Raw genomic sequence first — 27,378 nt, 5'->3', positions numbered from 1 at the left:
AAGCGGAGAACGGCACCGAACAGAAGTCGGGATTACTTCAATACTGCAGGAGAGCACCTCTGTGTGCGTGTTAGGGTGGGTCAAATTTGGGTGCCACTCGTCCGAAATCTAAGGGAGATCCAGCTAAAATTAGTAATGCATTTCACTGAGGAATTAAAAGATTTGAACCACCCTACTGTGTATATCCTGGATATTGCAAAAGTGATAGAAGAGAACCTTGACGTAACCATTGAAGCTAGTACTGGTTAGCTTTCCTCTGTGACATGGTGTGTTTACAACTGAACAAGTCTTTAGAGAAATTTTATTTTATGATTATTAATTGTTTCACAAGTTAATTTGAAGCTTGAGCTATATATAATATGGCTTTGGCAAATAAAAAACCGGATTTTTTTTACAATTCACAGAAAAAATGATGGTAATAGTGATCAGGAAATGGTGACAGATTTTGTGGCAAAAAATGATTAATTTTTATCAGTTTTTGATGAATATTCATCAGGTTCACATTTTTTCACATTTTTATAATATTGCTCAAAAAAAGAGGTAATATTCAATCTACCAAATTTTCAACATTCCAAAATTCAACTTTTTTTTCTGTGTACATAGCAGCGTTAGTTATTACATACAAAAATAGAAGCAGCTTTTGGCATTTTAGCAAATTTAAAATTTTGGGACCACAGTCCATTGGGAAAAAATTAATCATTTTTTTTATATTTTGTAAATTTTTAAAATAAATAAAGCCTTTTGTAGTAGTTTTTGCATCCAAATGTTGAAAGATGGACTTGAAATTGTTTTTTTATTTTATTTTTGCGCATCAATTTTAAAATTTTCTAATGCTACACTTATGCTACACAAAATCCATATTCCTAATTCAGATATTTTTTTACTGATACCTGCATTACTGAATAATCAAATAAAAAAAACAGTTTAAATTTCTTGAAATTTCGATCAATACAACACAAACACAATATTGCTTTAAAATTTTTGAAATAAGGGCCTAATTTTTTTTATATTCTGTTTGGCGTTGTCGGTAATATTCAGCTTAGCATGTGAGGTACGTTAAAGGCGCGGTAAGCAATTTAAATTCAACGCGATTGTAATTCCTATTCATAGATACACATTTAATATCAATAATTTAATATAATAATCATAAGATCGCTTCGTTCTCTGCTGGTTGTCTTCTGAAATAGTAATAGTTATCGTTGATGTCTTTGATTTGAACGGGTAATTTTGTGTTCATTAGTTTTTGAACCGCGTTTCGCATTATTCAAGAAAACCTTTAACAATGAAATGCATCTAAACGGGAAACACCTCAGAAAAAGAATTTGGGAATTTATCCTGAGTTTAATTTATTATTATGTAAATCTTTTTCTATCTGGTTCTTTTTTTCCACAGCCGGCTGTCTAAGAAAGAACGTTTTGGCATTTTTTAATATTTCATCATTTAAATTTCAAATTGACTCTACAGCAGCATCAATTGCCTTGAGAATAATATTTAACTCCTTAAAATTAATAAATACAGAACCTAGCAGCATCCGATTGCCTGCCTTGAGAATAATATATCATACCTTTAACAAAAATCTTTCGCTTTTGGGTCGCATCATCATCTTCTATGATGAATCCTGACCAAACACCCTATCCTACTAACAAATTTTCAGGTTCCTGGCGCTTGTGGGGTGTAAGCACAGAGTAAATCAGCTGCCCTAGTAGCAACCTGCGCTAACTAACATTCCCGTCTCTTAAAATCGAGATCTACAAACTGACATGGCGGGCGCCGTTGGTGGCCAATGACTGTTACCTATTCGCAACTGATCTAGGTTCAGCAATCATGGTGTTTTATCTTTTCAGCGCATTCATACATGCTGTTGATAAGGGAAACACCACTTGATTGTTGAAGCCTATGATCAGTAGAGCTGAAAGGGTCCTGTTCAGCAACGGAGAAGGACAACCATGGGTGGTCTCTTATGCTCATGCTCATGCTCATGTTTTTTTATTTCAGTTATTTTTAAATGTCTTAGTATTATTCAAAATCTTCATTCCTTAAATATTGAAATAATTTTACCAAAAACTGCACTGCTGAATATTCCAATAAAAAACATGTTGAAGTTTTTAGAAATTTGGACAAAAAACTTATTAAAATTTTAGGATAACAGTTTTTAGACAAAAAAAAACTTAAAACGAGCATAAGGAGTCGTGTGGTGTTCGTCGGGGGGATCGGTGTATGACGTCGCGCGCGAGAATCCGCGAGAAAGTGGTGGAAGATTCTGGAACCATTGAAAAGAAGTTCGCGTCGAGGCCTTGGAAGTTGGGCCATCAGTCGTGTGGTGTTCGTCGGGGGGATCGGTGTATGACGTCGCGCGCGAGAATCCGCGAGAAAGTGGTGGAAGATTCTGGAACCATTGAAAAGAAGTTCGCGTCGAGGCCTTAGAAGTTGGGCCATCAGTCGTGTGGTGTTCGTCGGGGGGATCGGTGTGTGACGTTGCGCGCGAGAATCCGCGAGAAAGTGGTGGAGATTTCTGGATTTCATTGAAAAAGGGATTCACGTCGCCGTGTGTATATTCACTTTCATTTAGTTTTGGAAGCCCTTCCCATAGCATCGTTGCTCGGATGGCACGACGGCGGTAGAAGTGAAAAATCGCGATTGAGGAATTGATAAGTCCTTCTCATAGCGTCGTAGCTCGGAAGGCAACGATTATGTTTCCCTGATCTATTTAAAATTGCACGTCGCCGAACAAAATCGATAAATACAATAACATTTAATTTTGAAAGTCCTTCCCATAGCATCGTTGCTCGGATGGCACGCCGGCGGTAGAAGTGAAAAATCGCGATTGAGGAATTGATAAGTCCTTCTCATAGCGTCGTAGCTCGGAAGGCAACGATTATGTTTCCCTGATCTATTTAAAATTGCACGTCGCCGAATAAATCGATAAATACAATAACATTTAATTTTGAAAGTCCTTCCCATAGCATCGTTGCTCGGATGGCACGCCGGCGGTAAGATGTGAAAAGTCCTTCTTATAGCGTCGTAGATTATGTTTCACTTTCTGGTCATATCATCTACCAAGATGAATCCTGACCTTCCCTTTCCTTCCCCTACTAACACAATTCCCCCACTTCCCGTGATGCTTGAAGGAGATGCTGTGGATTCAACGGTCTCATGCGGTGTCAACAGGTATAGAGCGACAAACTCTGTGTCTGATGAGTCTGCAACTTCAACTATCGGACTAACATTCCTACCTTTGTTGAACTGCATCTCCTTGGGGGGGCGCCGGTATTGACTTGAAGCAGAGATCTTCAGGGGTTATACAGTGAGGATGATTAGCTCCCACTAATCATCTGTTGGTTCATTGTGTAACTTCAGCTGATCCGTCAATAACGGAGTAGCAGCTCATTGGCAGTCAACCATGCTCATGCTCATGCTCATGCTCATGCAAAAACTTAAAACGAGCATAAGGAGTTTATTTTAATATCATTCCTTACGTAAAAAACATTGAAATAAAATCAGGCAAAAATGTTAATGAAAATTTTTGATAAACATTAAAAAGCACTTAACGCACTAATATGTACCACAAAAAAAGCTAAATTTAAGCAAAATTTACGATAAAATATGATAGTACAGAGATAATTACATTATTTGATTTACTAATGAAGTTATGAAATTGATAAATCGACAAATTGATGAAATATACTCCTATAAATTGAAAACAGCTATTTAAATTTGTGTACCATTTTCGTGAAAATTGAAAATGTTGATCAAAGATGTTAACCAAACAAATAACGGAATCAACTTAAATTATTTTTTAAAATATTTTAGCACTCACTGTAGTTAATCTTCAAAACCGTTTTTTGTGTTTGTGTGATGCAATTTTTTTATCTCACTTTTGTGTTCACAAATTTCTATATTCATTGTATGAAAGCATTCCTTGTATATACACTAGCTGTAATATTAATAAAAAAAAATTACTTCATGTCCTTGTTTTCTTCTTTGTCTTTGCATTGGTTAAATTAATTGAAAATATATTCAAAAATAATATTTTTTTTTTTTACATTTTTTTTAAATGTGGAAAACGGTGCAGATTTTGTTGCAACTCATTTTAAAAATCTAGCCCATTTAAATATTTATTCTGAAATATTTTTTCCAAAAGGTTAAGAGAATTTCTCAATGATATCCCGAGCAGACGGAAATAACTTGGGAATAGCATTTTTTGATATTTGAAAATACTAGGCCAATAACATATTTTGTTATTTATAACAAGATTTGTTATTCGTCGTTGTGATTTTTTTTGTTATTGGATTGTTATTGTAATAACAGACAAACAACATTTTTAGTGATTCTACGAACAAATATTTGTTATTATTTTTTGTTATTTTAACAACTTATCCGATCATCCCAATAACAGTTGGAGTTATTCTTCCATAACAAAAAATGTTATTCCCAAGTTGTCTCGGCTTTCAACCAATATCAGACCAATAACAAATTTTATTATGATAACATAAACTGTTATTAAATCCTTTTACAAACATGGTTTTATCAAGAAGACTCCATAACACTTTCTGTTATTTTAACAGTATTTGTTATTGAAATGTTATTTTTACCGTCTGCCCGGGATATATTTTTTTTGACATGGAACAAAGGAAATTTTTAGCGCAAGGACCATTCGAAAAAGTTTGCTAGAATTATTTTCAAGATATCGTCGATTAAACTTTAGCATTTTTCTTAAATTAACATTCTTTGCATGGCCATACCCCAGCAATGGACAAGAATGGACACAATTTTTAATATTTTGAAAACAGTTTTTTTTAAATTTCACTTAAAATGGTTAAAGCTTGAGTAATACACTTTATCAGAATTTCATTTGAATACTGGTTGATTGCAAATTTTGTTGAAATTAAAAAAAATGCATTTTTCGAGCCATTTAAAAAAAAATACTTTTTTTCAAAATTATAACATGTTTAAAACAAAAACGTCCGTTATGGGTTATTTCAACTTCCTCAAGCCATTTTAATTTTGTATAATTGTGACCATTTCTAACTTTTGATTTTTTAGAATTATTTTTCGTTTTTTTACATTTCCATAATATTTTTATCAGTCTTCATTTTCATTTCTGCGTCTTGAGAAACAATTTTCTTGTTTTGTAGTTTTCATAAAAATTTCAAAATTTGATGATTTAATGAACTTTGTATTGGATAAAAATACTCAAAAGCATTTCAAGTTCCAAATTTTGTTTCGTTGCGAAAACTAGCGAAAAAAGTAATGGGGAAAATATTCTGAGTTTTTTTTATGCTTTATAAGATTTATTTGTGAATTCAGGTCCAATAATTCCAATTCTGGTAATATTTCCAATACATTTATACAAATTTAACGTTTAACAGCAGGAACAAATTTTATTTCCAGTTTTTGTAAACACCTCTTTTAACAGTCGGCCGAAAAATCAGACCTTTTTTTGTTGATGTTGTCCTGTAAACAAATGTTACCTTTAAGTGTATCCCGCTTACTCCGATGGGGGAGGACATAAGGTGTGAGGGGGATACATTTTTAATAAGACCTTAAAAAAAGCAAAATGCAACGTAGACAATTGCTCAGCAGTAAAAAAAATGTGTTTTTTTATTCAGTTAAACGTTACAAAACTTGTATATTTTTCAGTATGACACGTACAAGAAATTTAAAATGATTATCATTTACTATTTCTGTTAAGAATTTCACTCTCTATAGACATTCCATTCATTTGTTCTCTCCCGGGGGCCCTTCTGACAGAGCACCATTCAGTAGAACTCCCCCCCTCAGGGCACCATCCGAGCGTGGAGGCTTCTAATGAAAGTCCAGAACTATCCCTCTCTCCCGCCTCCGGAAACAGGAAAACGAAACCAACTGTGTACTGTGGGGGGGAGAGGGAAACTTTTGCGTGTCACATGCCGGAACTTGTACCGGAGCGGCAAAGTTTCCCCGCTGCCTTTGTTGCAGAAGGGTGGGTGCAAACGCCAGGAAAAGTTGAGCCTTTTCACAGAGTGGAAACCCATAGACTGGTTGAATTTAGTTAAACTTTTTATGTTGTGTGTGGAAGGGAGAGGGGCTGGGTTGAGGTGTTATGTGGTTTCTGCACGAAATCCGGCCCCGGACTGCAAAATGCAGTTTTAGGGGAGTTGGTTTTGGATTTCGCCTAGAAGTGAGGAATGTATGCTAGAATTACGCCGAAATGTAGGCAGCTCTAGCAAAAACGAGTTGGGTGAAAATTATTTTCAAACAGAACGAAAAATGATACATAAAAGACTGCAAATTCTGATGCATTTTTCCGTGCATATACGATTTCTGTCAAAATCTGAGCAAATTGTAATCTAAAATAATGAAGGTAAGCGTGTTGACAACAGTATCTTCATCCCGACAGTTCATTTTCACATTTGTGCACTTTCCAAATAAACCTGCTAATTCACCACATTTCTTCCATTTTTCATCAGTTCAATTACACCCAGAGTCCCGTTAAATTTTCACCATCTTGAAAAGTTCATTATTTACCGAAGCCGACAGTCGACGCCGCCGTCGGCCAGCCAGCAGCCAGCACAACTGTCATGACGGGGCACGAAAAGCTACCATCATCAAACATTATGACCCCGGAGGAGAGCAAGCGCGCTCGGGAAACTTGGGAAACGTCCTTTGAGGGAAAAAAGGGTGGAAAAAATATAAAGTCTAATAAATATAGATCACGTTTCCCGGACGTTATTTCTCACTGGGATTTCGAGAGCACGCAGAACAAATCATTTATATTATGGGTGTTGGGTTGTGAAATGTTGTTTTGAAGGATTTTTTTAAACTTTAAAATTGCATGTAAGAAATGTCAGGATTGTTATTGAAACAATGTTCAAACCATTTGCTCTAAATGTTTTTGACTTTCTTATAAAAAGGGAAATTTTATTTCTCCTTATTATTTTAGTTATACTAAGTAAACTACGAAGAAAAGGCTCGTGAGATGTTATTTATTATTTTCGATTAAATTTATTTTTATTTTGCGACTTCAACTCCGACTCCACAGAATAAAAAAAAACAATCTGATTAAGAAAAAAAGTTTAGGATTTTTCATGTTTCATGAAAATATAAAACGTGCATTAATGCATTTGAAAATTATTTCTTTTGCCAAATACACTTCTAAAAATATAAAGCAACTCATTCCATTATTTTATCTATGGGTATAAAATGAAGGTTGATTTGTCTTTGACATGAAATATAACTTTTGTTCTACTTCACTATGTTAAAATATGATTTTGAAAATTGGACTGTACATTCCAAGTTTAAATATTTGAAATAATTTGGTAATTTAGTTTGTTTCGTGTAAACAAACCCTTCTCTTTTATTGATAATTGAAAAAAAAAAACACACACACAAACATCTGTGGTCCAGAATTTTAAAATTTGAAAAAAAAAACAAGAAAATTTGATTAATTATATAGATATAAACTTCATATTTTTTTTGGATCGTTCAGTATTTGGTTTTGTACAAATGTTTTCAATTATCATCGAAAAAAACACTTAAAAAGTTTAAAAAATTCTACCATTTTCCGTTACTCGACTGTAAAAAAATTGGAACATGTCATTTTATGGGAAATTTAATGTACTTTTTGAATCTACATTGACCCAGAAGGGTCATTTTTTCATTTAGAACAAAATTTTTCATTTTAAAATTTCGTGTTTTTTCTTACTTTGCAGGGTTATTTTTTAGAGTGTAACAATGTTCTACAAAGTTGTAGAGCAGACAATTACAAAAAAAAAAATGATATATAGACATAAGGGGTTTGCTTATAAATTGTGATTACTCGTGATGTTTATAAGCAAACCCCTTATGTCTATATATCATTTTTTGTGTAATTGTCTGCTCTACAACTTTGTAGAACATCGTTACACTCTAAAAAATAACCCTGCAAAGTTAGAAAAAACACGAAATTTTAAAATGAATTTTTTTTTTCTAAATGAAAAAATGACCCTTCTGGGCCAATGTAGATTCGAAAAGTACATTAAATTTCCCATAAAATGACATGTTCCAAAATTTTTTACAGTCGAGTAACGGAAAATGGGAGAATTTAAAAAAATAATGTTTTTTTATGAAAAATACGTTTTTTCGGAATTCTGAGTACGCCGTCAAATCGGGCGTCTAATTTTACATAAAAGTCCCTTTGACACCAAATTTCTATCTCATCACCGTTTCAGGCTGCAAATTATTGAAAACACCTCTTTTTTCGCATGTTCAAAAATGGAAGGGGTCGTACCGCCCCTCCGTCACGAGATATCAAAAAACGGACCTCGGATTCGTGATCAGGGATAAAAGTTACCCCTTAGGACAAAGTTTCACGCAAATCGAAGAGGGGTCGGGGCAACTTTTCCCGATTTCGTGTGAGTTGGTAGAGAATTACCCAGATTGCTTTGATTTTTCGTTCTAAAATTTGATAATTCCCACTCTCGACGGTCCCTTCAATATCTGCAAATGTAATTTAAAAATAGGGCTAAAAAAATCTTTTCTTTTGCAAATTTGGCTTTGATTTTCAAAAAAAAAATCCTTAAAAAATTGAAACTTGATGTTTTTGAATCATAACTTTGTTTGTAAAATTCAAGTCTACGTGAAAAAGAAAAAAATGATATCATAGAAAATTTGAGTTCATATTAAATTAAACCTATTAATTTCAAGTAAAAAAGAGTAGTAAAAATGTGTAAATTTTCACAAGAGATAATTGTAGTTCTGGTATGTACACATCATAACTTACAACTTTGCTGAAGACACCAAATAGTTCAGAAAATTCCTTTGAATGATTTCCCAAATGGTTTCAGCCAAATCAAAATCGCCAAATCGTAGAGAATTGCTCAGTAGCAAAAAGTGCTTTAAAATATGACTTGCAAGGAACTTAAAACAAAATGAGTATAAGGAGTTACGTAACATAAAGTTAAACATGCAATTAAGTTGCTCGTATTCTGAATATAAATTTCAAACATGTTGTTTTATAGAATTTTTTGACCAAGCATTGATTTTCCTACAAATCGAAACCAAGGGTTTGCCAGTGCTTGTTATCCATGACATGTTAAGAAATTCTATTTTTGGGCTGTTTTTATATTCATAGCATAGCAATCTTCAACTTTTCTTAAAATTTCTTATTTTTTATCAAGCTTCTTTTGATGATCCAACTGAATGTGTCATATTTTTTTTTGATTTTTTTTAAACGCTGGCCTTTAAAATACATTACAAAATTTCAACCATTCTCACGTTGTTTTGCATTGCACAAACCTGGCAATAAATCCAAGCGCCCTCGCAAGCATCAAATCTGGAGTTTTTTTGAAAAGGTCCAATAAACCAAATTTCCAGTTTTTGCTTTTTGGGTGTTTTTGAAACCGCTTTGAGTCAGGGGTATTCAAAAACACCCAAAAAGCGAAAACTAAAAATTTGGTTTATTGGTCCTTTTAAAAAAAAACTCCAGAAATGCTCCTTACTCCACGAGATTTTTCCCCGGTTTTGAGCACTCTTTACAAAAGGACGTTGCTGAAGCACCTGTGCGCCACACCGGGTACGGAATTTTCCTCATTGCACACACACACACACCCACACACCAAGGACACATTGTTTCTTTTGTTCAACGCACACACTCTCGCGCTGTTCGGGCAACATTGTTGGAAAATTCCAGAAATTGTTTGTTCCTTCGCTGTGTGTGCGATGAAAAGCGTATGAAAGCTAACTCCTATGTTGGGGGTTGAGTTAATGTAAACGAGTTGTTTACCTGTTTTGATTCGAAATTGGGCTGAATTTTGATTTGTTTGCGTTACGTTAATTAACTTTGTATCAGTTACAAGTATTTGACTATGCGATTGATTTATGAATAGAGCGAATATCCAAATATAGTTGTAACTGACTTCAAATAGTTCCTTCCACCACAAATCTATTGTCGTAAATCTCTAAACCAAAATCGTACGAAAGTTTCTGCTTACCCTTTTCCCAAAAGTAAATCGTGCTCAAATTCAGATCAAATCAAAGTTTTTTCCCCTGGGGCTGTCAACCGTCTGGTGACAAAACAACGTACACGCAAACCTCGAAGGAACTTTTCTCCCCCCCCCCCTTCCTTTCTTTTTCCAGAAAATGTTGCTCACGAAAACTTGTTCGATAAGCATCACCCGGTCGGCTAATCCCATCTGCCAATTACCCGCCGCAATCTTCTGCTCTGTTTTACCACCAGCTCAAGAAGGGGTAACCGAATCGGTAGGTCGAAACGTTTGATGGGTCCCGACCACGACATGCGTGTTGCCTAGCCTGCGGGGGCACTTATCGAATGTGGTGGTTTGAAACCTTTGAAAACCGCACTGCAGTGAACTGATTGGAGGGTTTTTAAGGTACGGTGGAGAGCACTGTTAAAAACGCAAGATTGTTAAAACAAGAAAAATTTGAAACAAACTTTTCTTATTCAATGAATCAATTTTGTTTAGCAATTTCAGCAATTAAAGAAATTTTGGCAATTTTTGCAATTTTAGCCATTTTAGCAATTGTATCCTCCTTTGATTCATTAAATTCATTAATTGTTCAAATGTCTTCAGATTTCTTGGAATGTACAGTGAGTAATGAAATAGTGCTTAAAATTTTTCTATTTATCAAATTTTCATTTTATCATATTTTCAATTTATTTATTTTATATTTATCAAATTTTCATTTAATCATATTTTTATTCAATAGTTTTTTCAATGTATCAATTTTTCAATTTATCAAATTTTCAAATGATCAAATTTCATTTGAGCAAATTTTCAATTTATCAGATTTTCAATTTATCAAATTTTCTATTTATCAAATTTCAATTAATCAAATTTCAATTTATCAAATTTCATGGTATCAAAATTCAATTTACCAGATTTATAATCAATTGAATTTTTAATTTATTAAATTTTTGATTTATCAAAAATTCAATTTATCAAATTTTCAATTTATAAAATTTTCATACAATTTTCAATTAATAAATTTTTCAATTTATCAAATTTCAAATAACCAAATTTTGAATTTATCAAATTTAAAATGTTTTAAATTTTTAATGAATGAAATTTTCAATTTATCAAATATTCCATTTATCAAATTTTCAATATATTAAAATTTGAATTTAACGCAATTTTAATTTATCAATTTTTTTATTTATCAAATTTTCAATTTTGGAAATTTTCAGTGTATCCAATTCTCAATTTTTAAAATTTTCAATTCATAAAATTTTTAACTAATGAAATTTTCAATTTATCTTATTTTCGATTCATAAAATTTTTAATTTATAAAAAATTCAACACATCATATTTTCAATAAATCATATTTTTAATTTATCAAATTTTCAATGTATCATATAATAAATTTTTCATATTCTTAATTCATCAGACTTTCAACTAATCATATTTTCAATTCATTGAATTTTTTGTTCATTAAATTTTTAATTTATTAAATTTTCAATTCATTAAATTTTTTATTTATCTAATTTTCATTTCATCATATTTTCAATTAATGAAAATTTCGATGTATCAAATTCTCAATTTTTAAAATTTTCAATTCATAAAATTTTTAACTAATGAAATTTTCAATTTATCTTATTTTCGATTCATAAAATTTTTATTTATATAAAATTCAACACATCATATTTTCAATAAATCATATTTTTAATTTATCAAATTTTCAATGTATCATATAATCAATTTTTCATATTCTTAATTCATCAGACTTTCAACTAATCATATTTTCAATTCATTGAATGTTTTGTTCATTAAATTTTTAATTTATTCAATTTTCAATTCATTAATTTTTTTATTTATCTAATTTTCATTTCATCATATTTTCAATTAATGAAATTTTCGATGTATCAAATTTTCATTTAACCATATTTTCATTGAATCGTTTTTTCAATGTATCATTTTTTTCAATTCATCAAATTTTCAAATTGTCAAATATTCAATTTATCAAATTTTTAATTTAAATTTTTTTCAATTAATCAAATTTTCAATGAATTAAATTTTCATTTTATCGAATTTTCAATTTATCAAATTTTCTGTTTATTAAATTCCAATTTATCACATTTCAATTTATCTAAATTCAATTTATCAATTTTTTTGATTAATAAAATTTTTAATTGATCAAATTTTTAATCTATCAAACGTTCAATTTATCAGATTTCTATTTTATCATATTTTCAATTTATGAAATTGTCTATTTATCAAATTTTTTTTTGGAAATTTTAAATGTATCAAATTCTCATTTTTTTCAAATTTTCAATAAATCATATTTTCAATACATCATATTTTTAATTTATCAAATTTTCTATGTATCAAATTATCATTTGTTTTTATTTATCACACTTTCAAGCAATCAAATTTCAATTTATTAAATTTTTAATTTATCCAATTTTCCATTCATTAAATTTTCTATTTATCATATTTTCAATTTATGAAATTTTCTATTTATCAAATTTAAATTTAATTATTTTTTCAATGTATCATTTTTTTAATTTATCAAATTTTCAATGTTAGAAATTTTCAAATTATCAAATTTTGATTTTATCAAATTTCAATTCATCAAATTTCAAGTTATTAAACTTCAATTTACTAAATAGGTGACTTGAAATTTATCAAATTTCAATTTATCAAATTTTTAATAATCAAAATTTGTTTTTATCAAATGTTCAATTTATCAAATTTAAATTTTTAAAATTTCAAGTTATTGAATTTCAATTTATCAAACTGCAATTTATCAAATTTTTAATGAATCAAATTTTCATTTTATCAAATCTTCAATTTATCAAATTTTCAATTCATGAAACTCTCAATTTATCAAATTTCAATTAACCAAATCTTTAATTTACCAAATTTATAATTTATTGAATTTTGAATAAATGATATTTTAAATTTGTCAAATTTTCAATTTATCAAATTTTAAATTTATCAAATTTTCAGCTTATAAAATTTTTAATTTATCAAATTTTTTATTTATCAAATTTTTATTTATCAAATTTTTAATTTATCAAATTTTTAATTTATGAAATTTAACAAATTTTCAATTTATCACTTGAAAAAAAAAATCTCTGATCGATTTGGTGTTTTGAAAAATGTTAATGCCTAGGGCAATTAGAAAAAATAGATTTACTCTTAGTCACCTATTGTATAAATTCAGCTTTTTAGACAAAAAAATGAATTGCGGAGAGTAACCATTCTTTAGATGATCTCGTTTTGGCTATAATTAAAATGACAAAAAATGCCATCTCTTGAGCTTTGGCACAAGTTAGTCAAAATTCATTTGGCAGTGTTAGTAAATTTTGTAATCTTTTCGAAACGTATATTTTTAAATGATCAAGCTTGATCATGACTTCTTCATGATTTTTATTCTGGCATAATCCAAGTCCACGTCCACATTTGCTAATTTTGGAACCAATTAAAGCAACACTTTTTTGAATATTGATCAATGTTTGAAATACCTAAAAAATCTTTAAAAAATGTGGTTATTATACAATGTTTCCTCTTTATAGAGATTATAAATTCTTAAATGGCTGAAAATTCAACAAAACCACTTTTTTCAACGGTTTGTTATTAGTTATTAGTAATTTTTCTAATTTTTTCGCTATGCTTTTCACTTATTCTAAAAAAACGCAGTTCTTCAACTTCCATTAAAAATTCACCCAAATCTCTGCACCGAGCCCAACACAACCATCCATCTTCATTTGAAAAGTTACTCGGTCCTCTCGCCGTTAAACAGCTTTCGTTCCATTTTCAATTTTCACAACATTTCCTTCCTTTCGAACCGCAAAAAAAAAAAAAACGAACCACAAGTAACTAAACGTACGTAGGCGGCGTGTGTCGTTGTGTGCAACCAAGTGACAAACAATCCCTCCAACCATGACACAATGAAGCCACTAGTGCTGTCTCCCTCTCCCCCACCACCACCACCACCCTCAAGAGTGTCATTTCGGCTGTCATATAAACACGAAAGGATGTCACTTCCAAAGTAACATCATCATGCCGTTGGTTGCTGTTGCCTCCTTCAGAGTGGTGGTGGTTGTTTGTGTGTATGTGTGTGTGACGAGAGGTTTTTGCGGTTTTGCGCCAGAGCTTTCATGCTTAACTCTAATAAATGAACACACGCACACGTACGAAGACACGGGGTGCCATAAACCTGATGTGACATGTTGCGCCTAAAGCATGAGAACAGGAAGAAGAAGACAAGAACTTGTCTCAAGCAGTGAGAGAGAGAGAGAGAGAGCGAACAAGTCAGCGAAAAAGCAAACGACTTGCTGCCGGGACAACCAAGATGATGCTCGCGGAGAAAGAAAACTGTTTTCGCATTGCAAAATGGCTTAATTAGAATGAATATGCAGCTTGTTTGCGTGAACGAATGCAAATTTAATTTGCCCGTGGCGGTGCAAACTGGAATATATTTTTAAAGTGGAAAAATATTTACAGTTCCAATTTTCGTTGGATGTCGGGCGCGGTTCGTTTTCTTTTTCGGTAGAAAGCCTAATAAATTGGAATGTGTTTTTTTTCTCAAATGCCTAACTAACATAATCAAGAGCATGGCTGCCACTATAATATTTATATCACTTTAAAAATTCATTGAATTTTCTTGCACGAATGTAAGTGTCCCAATTTTTCGCTTTTTATCTCAATCTTGCAAGCTCAATTTGCCAACTTGTCGACTTGGCGACGCTTTTTTTCGTCGATGCTTGTTCGTGGCCTAGACTATGGCATGAAAAGGAAATTTCAGAAGAAAAAAAAAATTTGATGAAGGTTGCAAAATGGCGGTCACACCCGAGCAGACGGAAATAACTTGGGAATAACATTTTATGATATTTTAAAATACTAAGCCAATAACATTTTTTGTTATTTATAACAAAATTTGTTATTCGTCGTTATGATTTTTTTGTTATTGGATTGTTATTGTAATAACAGACCAATAACATTGTTAGTTATTCTTCGAACAAATCTTTGTTATTATTTTTTGTTATTTTTACAACTAATCCGATCATCCCAATAACATTTAGAGTTATACTTCCATAACAAAAAATGTTATTCCAAAGTTGTTTTGGCTTTGGTTGATCAGACCAATAACAAACATTGTTATGATAACATAAACTGTTATTCAACCCCTATGCAAAAATGGATTTTTCAAGAAGATTCCATAACACTTTCTGTTATTTTAACAGAATTTGTTATTGAAATGGCATGAGTTTTGTTATTACCGTCTGCCCGGGCAATTAATTTCAAAGGATTTTCCTCAATACATGTTGCTCGAACAACTGTAACTTATGATATAAATTGCCAATCTTTATAAATATTTGCGGGATGTCGCAATCTTTTGGATAATCATAGGATTTTGTAATTTAACTTTTCGACCTGATTCCTTAAAAAAACGAACCAAAAAGCTGGACAAAAATCATTTCAAATTAAAAATCACTTAAAAATCAAAATGATCCTCAATTTGTTCAGGTTCAGCACATCTGCTTTCAAATGCAATTGAAGAACCAAAACCTGAATCAAGCGAGCTGATAACGAGGTACCACAAAATTTTGCTCATTTTTACCTCATACGGACTTCACTCAATCTCCAAAACGAGACTTTTGGCAAATTATAATTATTTTATTAAAAAAAAAACGCTTTGCATTAGGGTAGTCAAAATTCGGGATCCTTTGGACTACTCCCTGAAATCAAAGATTGGCCCATCACTACACGGAGAAAAAAGAGTTCCTAAAATCGTGATCAAGCGTTCATGAAAATGGTAACCACGAACAAAGTGTTCAAATTTCATGGTACGTTTACGTATTTCAATTACGAAAATTTTGGTACCCTAACATGTATAGGTCATCGCTGAAATTTTCGAGTTATCGCAGTTTTAGTGAAAAAGCTGATTTTTTGCCGATTTCGTCAATCTCTCGTTTTCGCGCGAGGCGCGTCAAAAAACCCGGATTTTATTTTCAAAAAATCATATCTCTGAATCCTGCAAATGAACCTCGCCCAATTTTTGATATGTCATATAAAATTGTCCGAGGAATCCGCTAAAAATATTTTCAGATATAGGCTCTTTGGTCCAGACACCGTCAAAATGGCATTTGATGTTTTCATAAGACTTTTTCAAATATTAGGCTTGATTTTTGAAACTCCACATTATTTTTCTTGGAAGTCAAACTTATCATCTTTCACTTGCGCCCAAGGTGACTAAAATCGGATGAAATGGAGCGAAGCTATGATTTTTTGAAAAAAAGTGGTTTTTGTGAAAATCGACAAAAATGGCAATTTTTTGGACCACCCTAACATGGCGAAGGCCACCCTAATGGCCAAACAAAAAAATACGGGTCGAATTATTTTGGCCAAGGAACCCCCAGAAAATGTTGAGCCAAATCGAAGCACTTTGATGTTTTTTCTTTAACTTTCGTAAGGAACTGCTGTATAACATTATTGCAAAAAATAGATAAATTATTTAAAAACAGTGCACATAGTTTTTTTTTAATGATTTTTTGATTGAAAATTTGATTTTGAAATTTTGTCGGGCTTTAATTTCGAATGCTCCGAAAAAATACCCACTCTAAAATTTTCCAAAAAATAAACTACTGAGAAAAATCTTTATTTTTTTAATTTTCATTGAAAAAAAACCACGTTAAATAGATTTTTGAATTTCAAAATCGTTGTAGGTTTAAGTCAAATAATGACTTTTTTACAATCTTTTTTTTAATTTTTCGACCACAGATCAGCACAGAATGTAAAAGTTTAGGTAAAAAGATATTTGCAAGAAAAAACTTGATATTTTGTCAATGGTTTCTACACCGAACATTTAAATCATTATTTCCCTTAAACATATTATTTAATGGTTAATAAGTAGGCAAAATGTCACAGTTTCAGTTTGGATAGATCTCACCAAGTTTCTGGAACTTCCGGTAGCCCCTTTTATCGGTTGCTTCAAAACATCCAAACGTTTTTCAGTCGCAGGGGTCCGGACGTCCAGCTGCGGGTCCTCAATCACGGACAGCTTGATGTTCCTCATGTCGATCCGACACATATCCTGGCGAGCGTCTTGTGAAGATTTTCCTTAGCAGCCATGAACACGATCCTGCGGTTTTATCTTCAACAGGAAATCGGGATTTACGAAAACCCCCGAAAAGACCGACGAGCTCTTATGTTTGTTCACTCTTTAACACGATACAAGCTCACAAAAGTTCAAATAACTCTTTGATTAATATAATAAATTTTGACCGAAACATTTTCACAAAACAAAACTTCGCGTAAAAAAAACAATTCATTCCGCAACACTGTCTGTGTCTGGATGTGAGTCCGTGCACCCAAAAATATGCACTCGATTATCTCCGGACTGGTTGAACCGATTTAGACTGTTTTGGTCTCATTCGATCCGTCTTGGTGTCCCACAAGAAAGACCCTAGTTAATATTATGAAGTTGAGAAAAGTACTTCAAAAGTTATGCTAAAAAAACGGTTTTAGCTAAACTTCGGAAGATTGTTAAAAGGGTGGTTTTTGTAAGAAAACCCGTCATGCTATATATTGTTGAAAGACCTTTCCAACGCGTTCAAAATATTGAAGATCTGACAACCCTATCAAAAGTTATGAGCACTTAAGTGTTATTTATACACTTTTTTGAGGCCGGATCTCAAATATTTTGATGAAAAAGTTGTCCGGATCTGTTATGCGACCTACGTTGGATAGGTAATCGAAAGACCTTTCCAACGAGCCCAAAAGATTGAAGATCTGACAACCCTATCAAAAGTTATAAGTACATTAGTGTGTTCAATACATTTTGTTTTGAGGCCTGATCTCAGATATTTTGATAAAAATAAGTGTTATTTATACGCTGTGTAGTGTATTCACTTTATGAATGTGAGGAAGGCACCAACCACTTAAAGGTGGATAAAGTAACGTTTTGCCTTCCTCACTGAGGTAAGGCTATAATCCTGCTCTAAAAATGAACTTTGTATAAAAACGTCGTAGACCCACCTTCATGTATACATATCGACTCAGAATCGAAAACTGAACAAATGTCTGTGTGTATGTGTGTGTGTATGTGTGTGTGTATGTATGTATGTGACCAAAAAACTAGCTCATGTTTCTCGGCACTGGCTGAACCGATTTGACCCGAACCTGTTGCATTCGACTTGGTTTAGGGTCCCATAGATCGAGTTTTATACAGATTGAAGTTTCGAAGTAGTTCAAAAGTTATGTATAAAAATGTGTTTTCACATATATCCGGATCTCATTTAAATGTATGTAAACTATGTCCGGATCCACCATCCGCCCCATCGTTGGATAGGTTATCAAAAGACCTTTCCAACGAGTCCAACACATTGAAGATCTGGTAACCCTGTCTCGAGATCTGGGGCAGCGAATGACCGCGAAGGTTAAAGCTGCCGAAAATAAATAAATAAACAACAACAACAACTGTCTCGAGATATGGTCACTTAAGTGATATTTATGTACTTTTTTATTCCGGATCAAAAATATAGATGAAATTTGTGTACAACCCCATCAAATCAGCCATTTTTGGCAATGTTTGAGGAAGGCTCCAACCACATAGGTGGATTAAGTTAGTTTTTATAAAAGTGTCTAATTTGCCGGGGTTACAGAAATCCCGGGAAACTGTTTTTTTTACGAATTTCCTGTAAACACTTCTAAACACTTTTAAACAAATCAACTAAATTCGTCTTGCGCAACCGTCTTTGAGACAACAAATGATATTTTTTTACAATTTTCATGTAATTTTGTAAATATAATCGAGAAAAAAAACTTAATTTTGTTCTTGGCGAAAAGAGGAACCTTATTTTCCGATGATATAACAACAATTATGGTTTAAAAAACTAACCAGAATTATAAGAGTTAATTTGCATTCCAAAATATTTTAATTTTTGTTGCTTTACGAAAAAACAAGATCCCAGTTGTGAAAGCTTTCAGAAACTAATATTATCTGAAATATACACAGAAAAAAATAATGTAAATTTGGAAGCTGTAATTTTGGAAGGTTTAATATTACCTCTTTTATGATGTAATTTTACCTCAATTTAGACTGAAAAAGTTACATTACACCAGAAAAGTGGTAAAATTACACAATTCCAGAGGTAAAATTACACCTTTTTTCTGACATAAAAGATGTACCCCTTCCCAGATGTAATATTACCATGATTTTTTTTTTCTTGATATCAAATTTTCAGAGAAACTGAAAGTTATAAGAACAGTAAATTTAATTGAATAAAATAAATTAAGTTTTTTTTAGTATTACTCTTTGTAAATTAAAAAAAAAATGTGCCAAGAAGTTAGCAAAATGTAAACTCCCGCTTCAATTACGGGAATTCCCGGGAAATTTACAAACTACCCGAGAATCGGGAAATATTTTTTTTCCGAGAAATCCCGGAAATTCCCGGGACGGGATTTTTTTTTTATTTTTTTTTTAATTTTTTTTTCATTAAATTATTTTTAAGGACGGGTAATTGGACGCTCTAGTTTTTTTTTTATGAAATTCTGTTTGATGTGACAAAAAGTCAAATAAAAAAATCGGGATTTTTTTCAACCTATTTTCGAAAATTCACATTCCCATTTTGTATGGACAGTCCGTAAAATTGTACAAGGACTTTTATGGGGAAAAATGATGCAAAATGGCTACTTTTGACAGTGGGAATGCTGGATAAAGTACTATCTTCAAAAATATAAAAAAAAATAAAATCTCAAATCAAAAATCTCAAAAATAGTATCCGAATAATTTAGTTTTTTGTCAATTTTAATTAAGATTCACGTTCAAAATTTCAACAATTGAATATCTTGTTAGTCAGAAAAAATTCATTTATTTACAAAGACAATGCAATGAGAAAAATAGGAAATGTAACAATGAATAATTGATTAAATTTTTCAATCATTTGAACGAGTAAACCAATAAAGTAATGCTTTTTATGGAAGGATAGTCGTTTCTATATTTTAAAGCTTTTAATTTTTGATGGCAGAAATATTTGTTGGTGGAATATTATCTCATTTTCGCTATAACTTTACCTCAATTAATGTGGAATATGTGCAATGAAATGTGACGAGATGATAACTAACGTATTTTAGAATTTTACACGATTTTTGAACACACAATTTGGCATCAATCTATGTTTTTTATAAGTGTGACTTTTCACTGTATCTTCCAATTAAAATAAAAATATCACTTGTTAGTTATAATGAAAATTATTTTTTTATGGCTTGTTAATATAATTAGTTTTTATGATTTTCAGTTGCTATTATTGGCGCATTTGAAAATTTTATTCGAAAGAAATCTTAGGATCTGAAGCCTCCAAATGTAAGGTATCTCGTTAAAAGACTTCAATAACGTAATTTCCCAATCATCTAATTTCGACCTGATCACAGGCAATTATTGTATCATTCGGGTTCTCCCAATATCTTTGGCCGATTTAGTTCCTTCGATTTGCAATTAAGACACTACCCCCAACTCTCCTTCCTCTCTGCCTCAAACAATGCCAAACTTTATTGTCACATAATTACCCCAATTATCCCACAAAACTATGGCGAAGATTAGCAAAGAAACTTTTCTCGACCGACGACGGTTATCGTCCGTTCCTAATGGAAAGGGAGACGTCAATTGGAATCGATTCTACAAAAAGAAAATCGTAATTTTTCCCCGAATGGAAAACTTTGCGCCGACCTCTTCGAGGAATGTCTGGTCGATTTCTCGTTAGCCCCTAAATTCGGAACCAGCATAATTATCCCATGTCGACTGTGGTGAAATGTTAGTGTGTGTGTGTGTTTGGTAAGTTGGAACAAATTGGTAAGCCAAATTTCCGCAAGACCAAACTTTCTCGGTGGTACAATACCTGGTCGCTTTTTTGGAGGGGGGGAAAACCATGCAAAAAATAACAATTGATTGGTGGGTGGCACCGTGCACCGTGAAGGTCGGGGGGGAAACAAATTCACCTTTTCATCGTCGTCGCCATTTTCCATGGAGTCTCAGTCGAAAATATGTTGCGGTGAAAACTAGGACGAGAAAGTTTTTCTACTCGTTTCGCGCGCGCTTGGGGTGGAAAACTAGGAAAGTTCGCGCGGGAAAGCACATATTTCCGAAGACAAAGCGATAACGACTTTGGTGGTGAATGTGTGGGAGAATGTTTCGAAAGTTGGTAATTAAAATTGAATTTTGATTGTTTAAGCTAACTTAACCTGATTTCATAATTTGAAGCGAATTTTTTGCGCAAGCTTTTTCAAAATAGTTTTAAATTTTCATCAATCTTCTTAATTAACTAACTAATAGCTTCGCATTGTCTAAACCATCACAGTCCTAGACAGTATCTCAAAATTTTGACGAAGGTACACATCTCTGCGAGCACTTGAACCATCAAAACAAAGCTTATCTCATCAGGATAAATCAAACAACAGCTCTTCTCGGTGAAACCGAGAAAACATAACCTCACCTTCTTCACATTTACACTTAATCCGCTAAGAAAATTGTTTGTTGGGGGTGGTGCAGACTTTGATCTCCTTCGCGTGTCACTCTCTGGGCCGACGAGGACCTTCTCAGACCATCTCTGACTGACGCTGACTGACATCCATCTGCCAAGTTAAGGGTCGCAACGGCGCGCAGGCCACTGGGGTGAAGATTAATGAGAATCCCGTACCACGGGATACACTCGTGGGTGTTTTGAGATCTTTCTGGCCGGATGAGATAAACAAGAAGTCAGGTGGTCTGGGTGGTTTGGTGCTCTTACGCTGATGGAAAGACAACAAGGCAAGGGCTAGGTCACGGGAGCTGACCTTAATTAATTGTGGGATGAAGTGGGACTGGAACTTGGTTCTGTATTTTTTTTTTGCAAAATAAGTAGTTCGATTTGTTCATTCAAAAGCATTTAATAATTTGCTTTATTGCCTAGATTTTTAAAATGTTGGATTCATTTTCTTTATTTACAAAATATCAAATACAAATTTATATTTAATGATTTCATCCTTCGGCCTTGGTCTAATTAGTCAAATTATATCACAAAATTCTAAATGTATCAATTTAGCTACCAATGAAATTTGACAAAATAATTTAAAATTCATGAATCTCTCTTCATTTACCAATCTATAATACCAACATTAAAATTATGATAAAGATAATTATAGAGCAGTTCTCTCAGATTTCGGTCAACTTTTTTGGTGCCATATCCATGCCTACAACTTTGCCGAAGACACTAAATCGATCAAAAAATTCCTTCAAAAGATACAGATTTTTAAATTTTCATACATCGTTTTTGTATGGACAGCTGCCAAATTTGTATGGAAAATTATATGAAAAAACTAATGATGCAAAATGACTTCTTTGGGCATACCGAAGGCTTCAAAAAAGTTTCATTCGGATTAAAAAATACAAAAATTAAAATTCTAAAAAAAAGACCGACTTCGTAGAGAATTGCTCTGTACTCTTTGTACTGAAAATAGTTTACAAAAGATTGAGTACATAGCAAAAAAAAAATAATGTAAATTTTGATGTTTTTAAATTGAATGGATTAATATTACCTCTTTTACACAGTAAAAAAATGTGTAAATTTGTAATTTTGGATGGTTGAACATAACCTCTTTTACGATGTAATGTTACCTCAATTTAGACTGAAAAAGCGACATTACAACAGAAAAGTGGTCAAACATTTTTAGAGGCAAAATTATACATTTTTTGTGACATGAAAGATGTACCTCTTCCCGGATGTAATATTACCATCATTTTTTTTCCTGTGTGAATGAATTTATGAATTTACACTGCTAAAGTTACATTACAACGAAAAAGTAGTTTCTTTACACATTTTTATCGGTAAAATTACTTTTTTTCTGAAATAAAATATAAACTCATTTTCAGATGTAATGATGTTTTTTTACTATTTTTTTATATGAAAATAATATTTTCAGACATATTTTTTAACAGCTGAGTTTTTTTATAATTTCTATTTTTATTCTTTGCTGGAGTTAATTGATTTTTTGTTTAGTTTCAATTTATAACTTTCATGACAATTTGCAATATTTATTTTGCCTAAAAAAGAAAACATAAACTAAAAATCATAATCATGCAGTCATGTAAAAAAATGATTTCCATTTTTTTTTCAAGTGTAAAAGTGTCCAAAATTGAAGAAACATGGAAAATGTATTCGAAAGAATATTTGCAATTGACTGGTAACGTTTTAGTATCGTTTGTTTGCATTTTATCAAAACTAAATTGATGGTAGGATATGAACATAACAAAATTGTAGTAATTTACATTTTTATTGCTAAACTGATTTTTTTTATTAATAATAGAAAAATCAGTCTCAGTTTGTAGAAAATTTATTCATTATTGAAATTTAGTTAATAAGAACAGAAGTACTACGCGTATTTGTAATTTTCAATATTCCAAAAATAGTTTTACTACATTTGTTGTGTTTTTGTCTTTCGTTTAAAAAATATTTACAAAATATAGGAAAAAAATCATGCAATTTCTAGCAACTGATAAAATTATGAATAAAAAATTTTATATATAAGAACATTCGTAATTTTACTTAAAAATATTAAGCACCTTTGAAAAGACAAAAAAAAAAAACAGAATCCATGAAATAATCTTAAACATTTGAAAAGTGTCTATTAATATGTATGGTTTCTGAATGATTTTATTTACTTAAACGAAACTATTGGCACTACGCCCCCCGGGGCATGGCCTTCCTCTAACGTGGGATTTCTGCTCCAGCGCCTCTGACGAGACAGGAGAAACCGGGACCGACGTTTTACTTCACCATCCGATAGAAGCTCAGTGGATAAGGCGGGAATCGAACCCGCGTCTCATAGCATCATCGGGATCGGCAGCCGAAGCCGCTACCCCTGCGCCACGAGACCCATTATTTATTTACTTATGAGTTTTTAATATATCTTTGAAATTTTCTCTATTACATTTTTGTTAATTAAAGGAAAAAAACAACATTTTCAATTTGAAATTTGTATAACCATTGAGTTAAAAAGAATTCTAAAATGTTCCAAAACAAAGCATTAAAATAAAAAAATTGAATATTTTCATGGAAAATTCAATACTTCTCTGAAGTAACTAAAGTTAAAACGCTTTTTGTCCTTGGAACACATTAAAAAACACTAAGAATCCTTAACAATTTAAAAATCGTCCTGTTCATAACTTACAAACTTGATAAATCGATCTTTAAACATCTTTCTTGGTTATTTTGATTTTGACCATTTTGTAAAAATTATAACAATTAACATATTAACATCTTTTCTGTCATTTTTTTCGAAAATTTTAATTTGTTCGTATTTCTATTTAATCATTTTGAGCAATTTGTTACTTTTATTGGAGCAATGGATGGATATGGATGTATATTTATTGCCATTTTTCCATATGCCCAAAAGAAGCCATTTTGCCTCATCAGTTTGATCTGTTTGATGTCTTCGGCAAAGTTGTAGGTCTGGATAAGTCTGGATTTCACTGAAAAAAAAAATGATCATAGAAAAATGTTTTATGCAAGTTTTAAAATCATGTTTTGCCACTTAAAATTATTTTGAAAAAAAAAATACAAATTTTTGATATGTATTTTAGATGACATAAAAAGTCGTATTTTCTAAAAAATGCAGAATGCTAAAAAAAATTTTGATCAATTTATGAATTTTTGCTAAAAGTGATTTTTAAATCATTTTTAATGGTTTTTTGAAGTTGTAGCCAAAAAATCGCAGTGTTTTTTTTAAGTGTGTCCAGGATTGCCCATTTTGGCGGAGTAAATTTAAAAAAAAAACTGATAAAAACAGAAAAAATAGATTTTCTCAGTGTTTAAAAACTAACCCTCGTTTTTTGATTTCTAATATCTCGGCCAACAATAGTTCGATTATCAAATTTAAAAATGAATCTACCCAAAAAAATCCTTTATTTTCATAGTACAGTCCAGACTCGATTATCCGAAGCCTCGATTATCCGAAGTTCGATTGTCCGAAGGTTTGGTATGGGACTTCGGATAATCGAACCACGTCCACTTTGTGTTTTGTTTTTTTTTTCTTTTCATCAAATTCGAATTCTGCTACCCCTTTTTAGTCAAATTTGAATTGTAGATTGCTAGTTATTAAATAATGAAAGGCATTTTTTCAATTTTTCGTCACCGCCATATTGGCCGCCATCTTGGTTTAAACAATTTAAATCACTTTAGCGTAGTTTAGGCGTCATAATTAAGCTTGACAATTAAAAATAAGACAGCGAACAAAAACTTTTTTTTTGAGATTCGATTATCCGAAGTGAATTTTTTCCGAGGCCTTCGGATAATCGAGTCTGGACTGTATTGGAAAAGTCACATAAAACATGTGAAATCGTACAGTTTTCGAGCTTGAAAAGAGTTTTTTTCCTTCCAAAAAATCATCCGTCACCGTCCAGCTTATTAAAATTAAGCATTTTAACTAACCTACCTGAACCTTCCACGGTCTGTCTTTGTAAATTGTCCAAGTTTTTGCTACTTTTCACCATAATTTACCCTCATTTCAAAAGAAAAGGACGTTATTCTCTTGTCCTAATCACCAGCACATTTAAACATTGTCCCTTTTTTATCTAAATGAATCCAGGTTTTTTGCAGAAGTGCCCCACTTTCAGCACTTTGACCGTTTAGCTAAACAGCATCGTTACCGTAAAGTACCGAACGTAAATTAACTTCAAAATTCTAAAACAAGCAAACTTTTTCTTGCAGGAATTCCTGCTCGCGATCGACGTGACATCCAGCGGCACCCCGGAGGAGAAGCTGAAGTGGGCGTTCCGAATGTACGACGTGGACGGCAACGGTGTCATAGACATCCAGGAAATGACCAAGATCGTCCAGGTAAGTTCACTTGCCCGGATTAATTACGGCGGCGCCTTGGCGTAATTACAAGCGGGTTTTTTATGCGTGCTCCCCCATTCAGCGTGGCGCTACAATTTATTTAATAGCACGCAAGCTCTTAGAACTTCGCAGTCGTGGTTATGGGGAAGAAATGGTGAAAGTGGCCCACGTAATGGCACCCCCCGGGAGGCACTTTGGTAACTTGGAGGATTTAGTCCTTTTGATGGAAAGCAAAGGGGTAAAAAATAGGTCAAGTGTGGAAAAGCTGGATTTCACGCTTTAATTTTAGAAGAATGTCTAGTTTGTAGAAGAAAAAACTCAAAGTATTGTTCCAGAATTGCCATTTTACCCTATTACGTCAACCCCTTGTCGAATGTAAAAAAGGGTGGTCGTGCGTGAGAATAGTTTATATGTTTCGATATGCTAATTGGCACGTGCAAAGGGGAAGGTTTTTTTTTGCAAAGGTCGACGTGGTTTTTTGGCCTGGAATGAAAGGATAATATGTGGAACGTAATTAATCTCAGTAATGGATCAATGCGGTTGGTAGAATCAATTTAAGTCTTTAAAAAAATGTTCGGAAATGATTAAGTCATTTTAAGTTTTTTTTTTCAGTTTTTGAGAAATTCTGACAAATTCTGACTCAAAAGGTGTTTAAATTATGTTGTGTTGATTAATCTGGAAAAAGAGCGTTTGAAATCTGACATTGCATCATGGATCGTGTTCAAATGATAGTTAGTCTTTCTCTATTGATGTAGTTTTTTTTATCAATTTAAAAAAACCTATAACAATGTTTGGCAGCAATTTTCATTAAAATTTAGACCGAATCATGAAAAAAAAATAAAATTACGCCGCAACTGTTAAATGAAAAATCTGTAGGATTCAAGCTCATTAGAAAATAAAGCAAAGTCAAATCGTCAGGCATCAACCTTTCATCGCTCCAGATTGTGGATGATTTTACTTATTTTATCAGAGAGTAGCAAGATTATTAGTTTTTTTGCTGGGTTTGCAATCATCGTTGATTCTTTAACGATTATCCAAATAGGCATTTGAATTGAAATTGATAATTGGGAGATAAATTGGAAGAAGAAAAATGTTGATGCTTTTTTAAGACGATAAGGGAAATTTTCCATAGGATCCTCAAGTAAGTCCTGAATGGTTTTTGGAAGGGAAAAAGAAAACATTTTCTTCTTTTACAATTTCAAAGGATAGTTAAACAAAAAATCATAATTCAGAACGTGGTTTACCAAAAAAAAAAATACTGCCTTAACAGTTTTCTTAAAAATGGAAAATATTTTCTCAAAAATGAAAACAAGAAGTTCATTAACACTGATCATATATTATCAGTGGTGAAGCTTTGTCATTTTCGATTTTTTGGACTTTGTCAAGCAAACTGACCCTTAGTTCTGTGGGTATAAAATGAAGAATTCGAAAAGAGTACGTAACAATTTACGTGACAAATTATTTGAAAAATTCGCCACTCAATCAAATGATGTGCTTCAATAACGAAAATTCACAGTACATACATTTCGATATACCTGAACCGGAACTAAAAAAAAAATAAAAAAAATCGTGAAAAATCTATTTTT

The 27,378-nt window shown here is 32.1% G+C and overlaps 2 protein-coding genes across 5 annotated transcripts in view; both read left to right on the top strand.

Moving 5' to 3' along the window:
- Positions 1 to 27,378, top strand: part of LOC120418039 (neurocalcin homolog) — a 328,306-nt gene that overhangs the window by 221,442 nt on the left and 79,486 nt on the right. The window lies entirely within an intron of this gene.
- The window catches only part of LOC120418038 (neuronal calcium sensor 2), a 280,465-nt gene that overhangs the window by 215,979 nt on the left and 37,108 nt on the right, over positions 1 to 27,378 (top strand). For all 4 annotated transcript variants that reach the window (XM_052710711.1, XM_039580283.2, XM_039580284.2 and 1 more), the window contains one exon: positions 25,664 to 25,792. In XM_052710711.1, the coding sequence (XP_052566671.1) occupies positions 25,664 to 25,792 (129 nt within the window). The remainder of the gene's footprint in view (positions 1 to 25,663; positions 25,793 to 27,378) is intronic.

This window comes from Culex pipiens, chromosome 3 (assembly GCF_016801865.2).
Source record: "Culex pipiens pallens isolate TS chromosome 3, TS_CPP_V2, whole genome shotgun sequence".
NCBI lineage: Eukaryota > Metazoa > Arthropoda > Insecta > Diptera > Culicidae > Culex > Culex pipiens.
The sequence above is the reverse complement of the archived record's forward strand: the minus strand, read 5'-3'. Positions and strand labels throughout refer to the sequence as shown.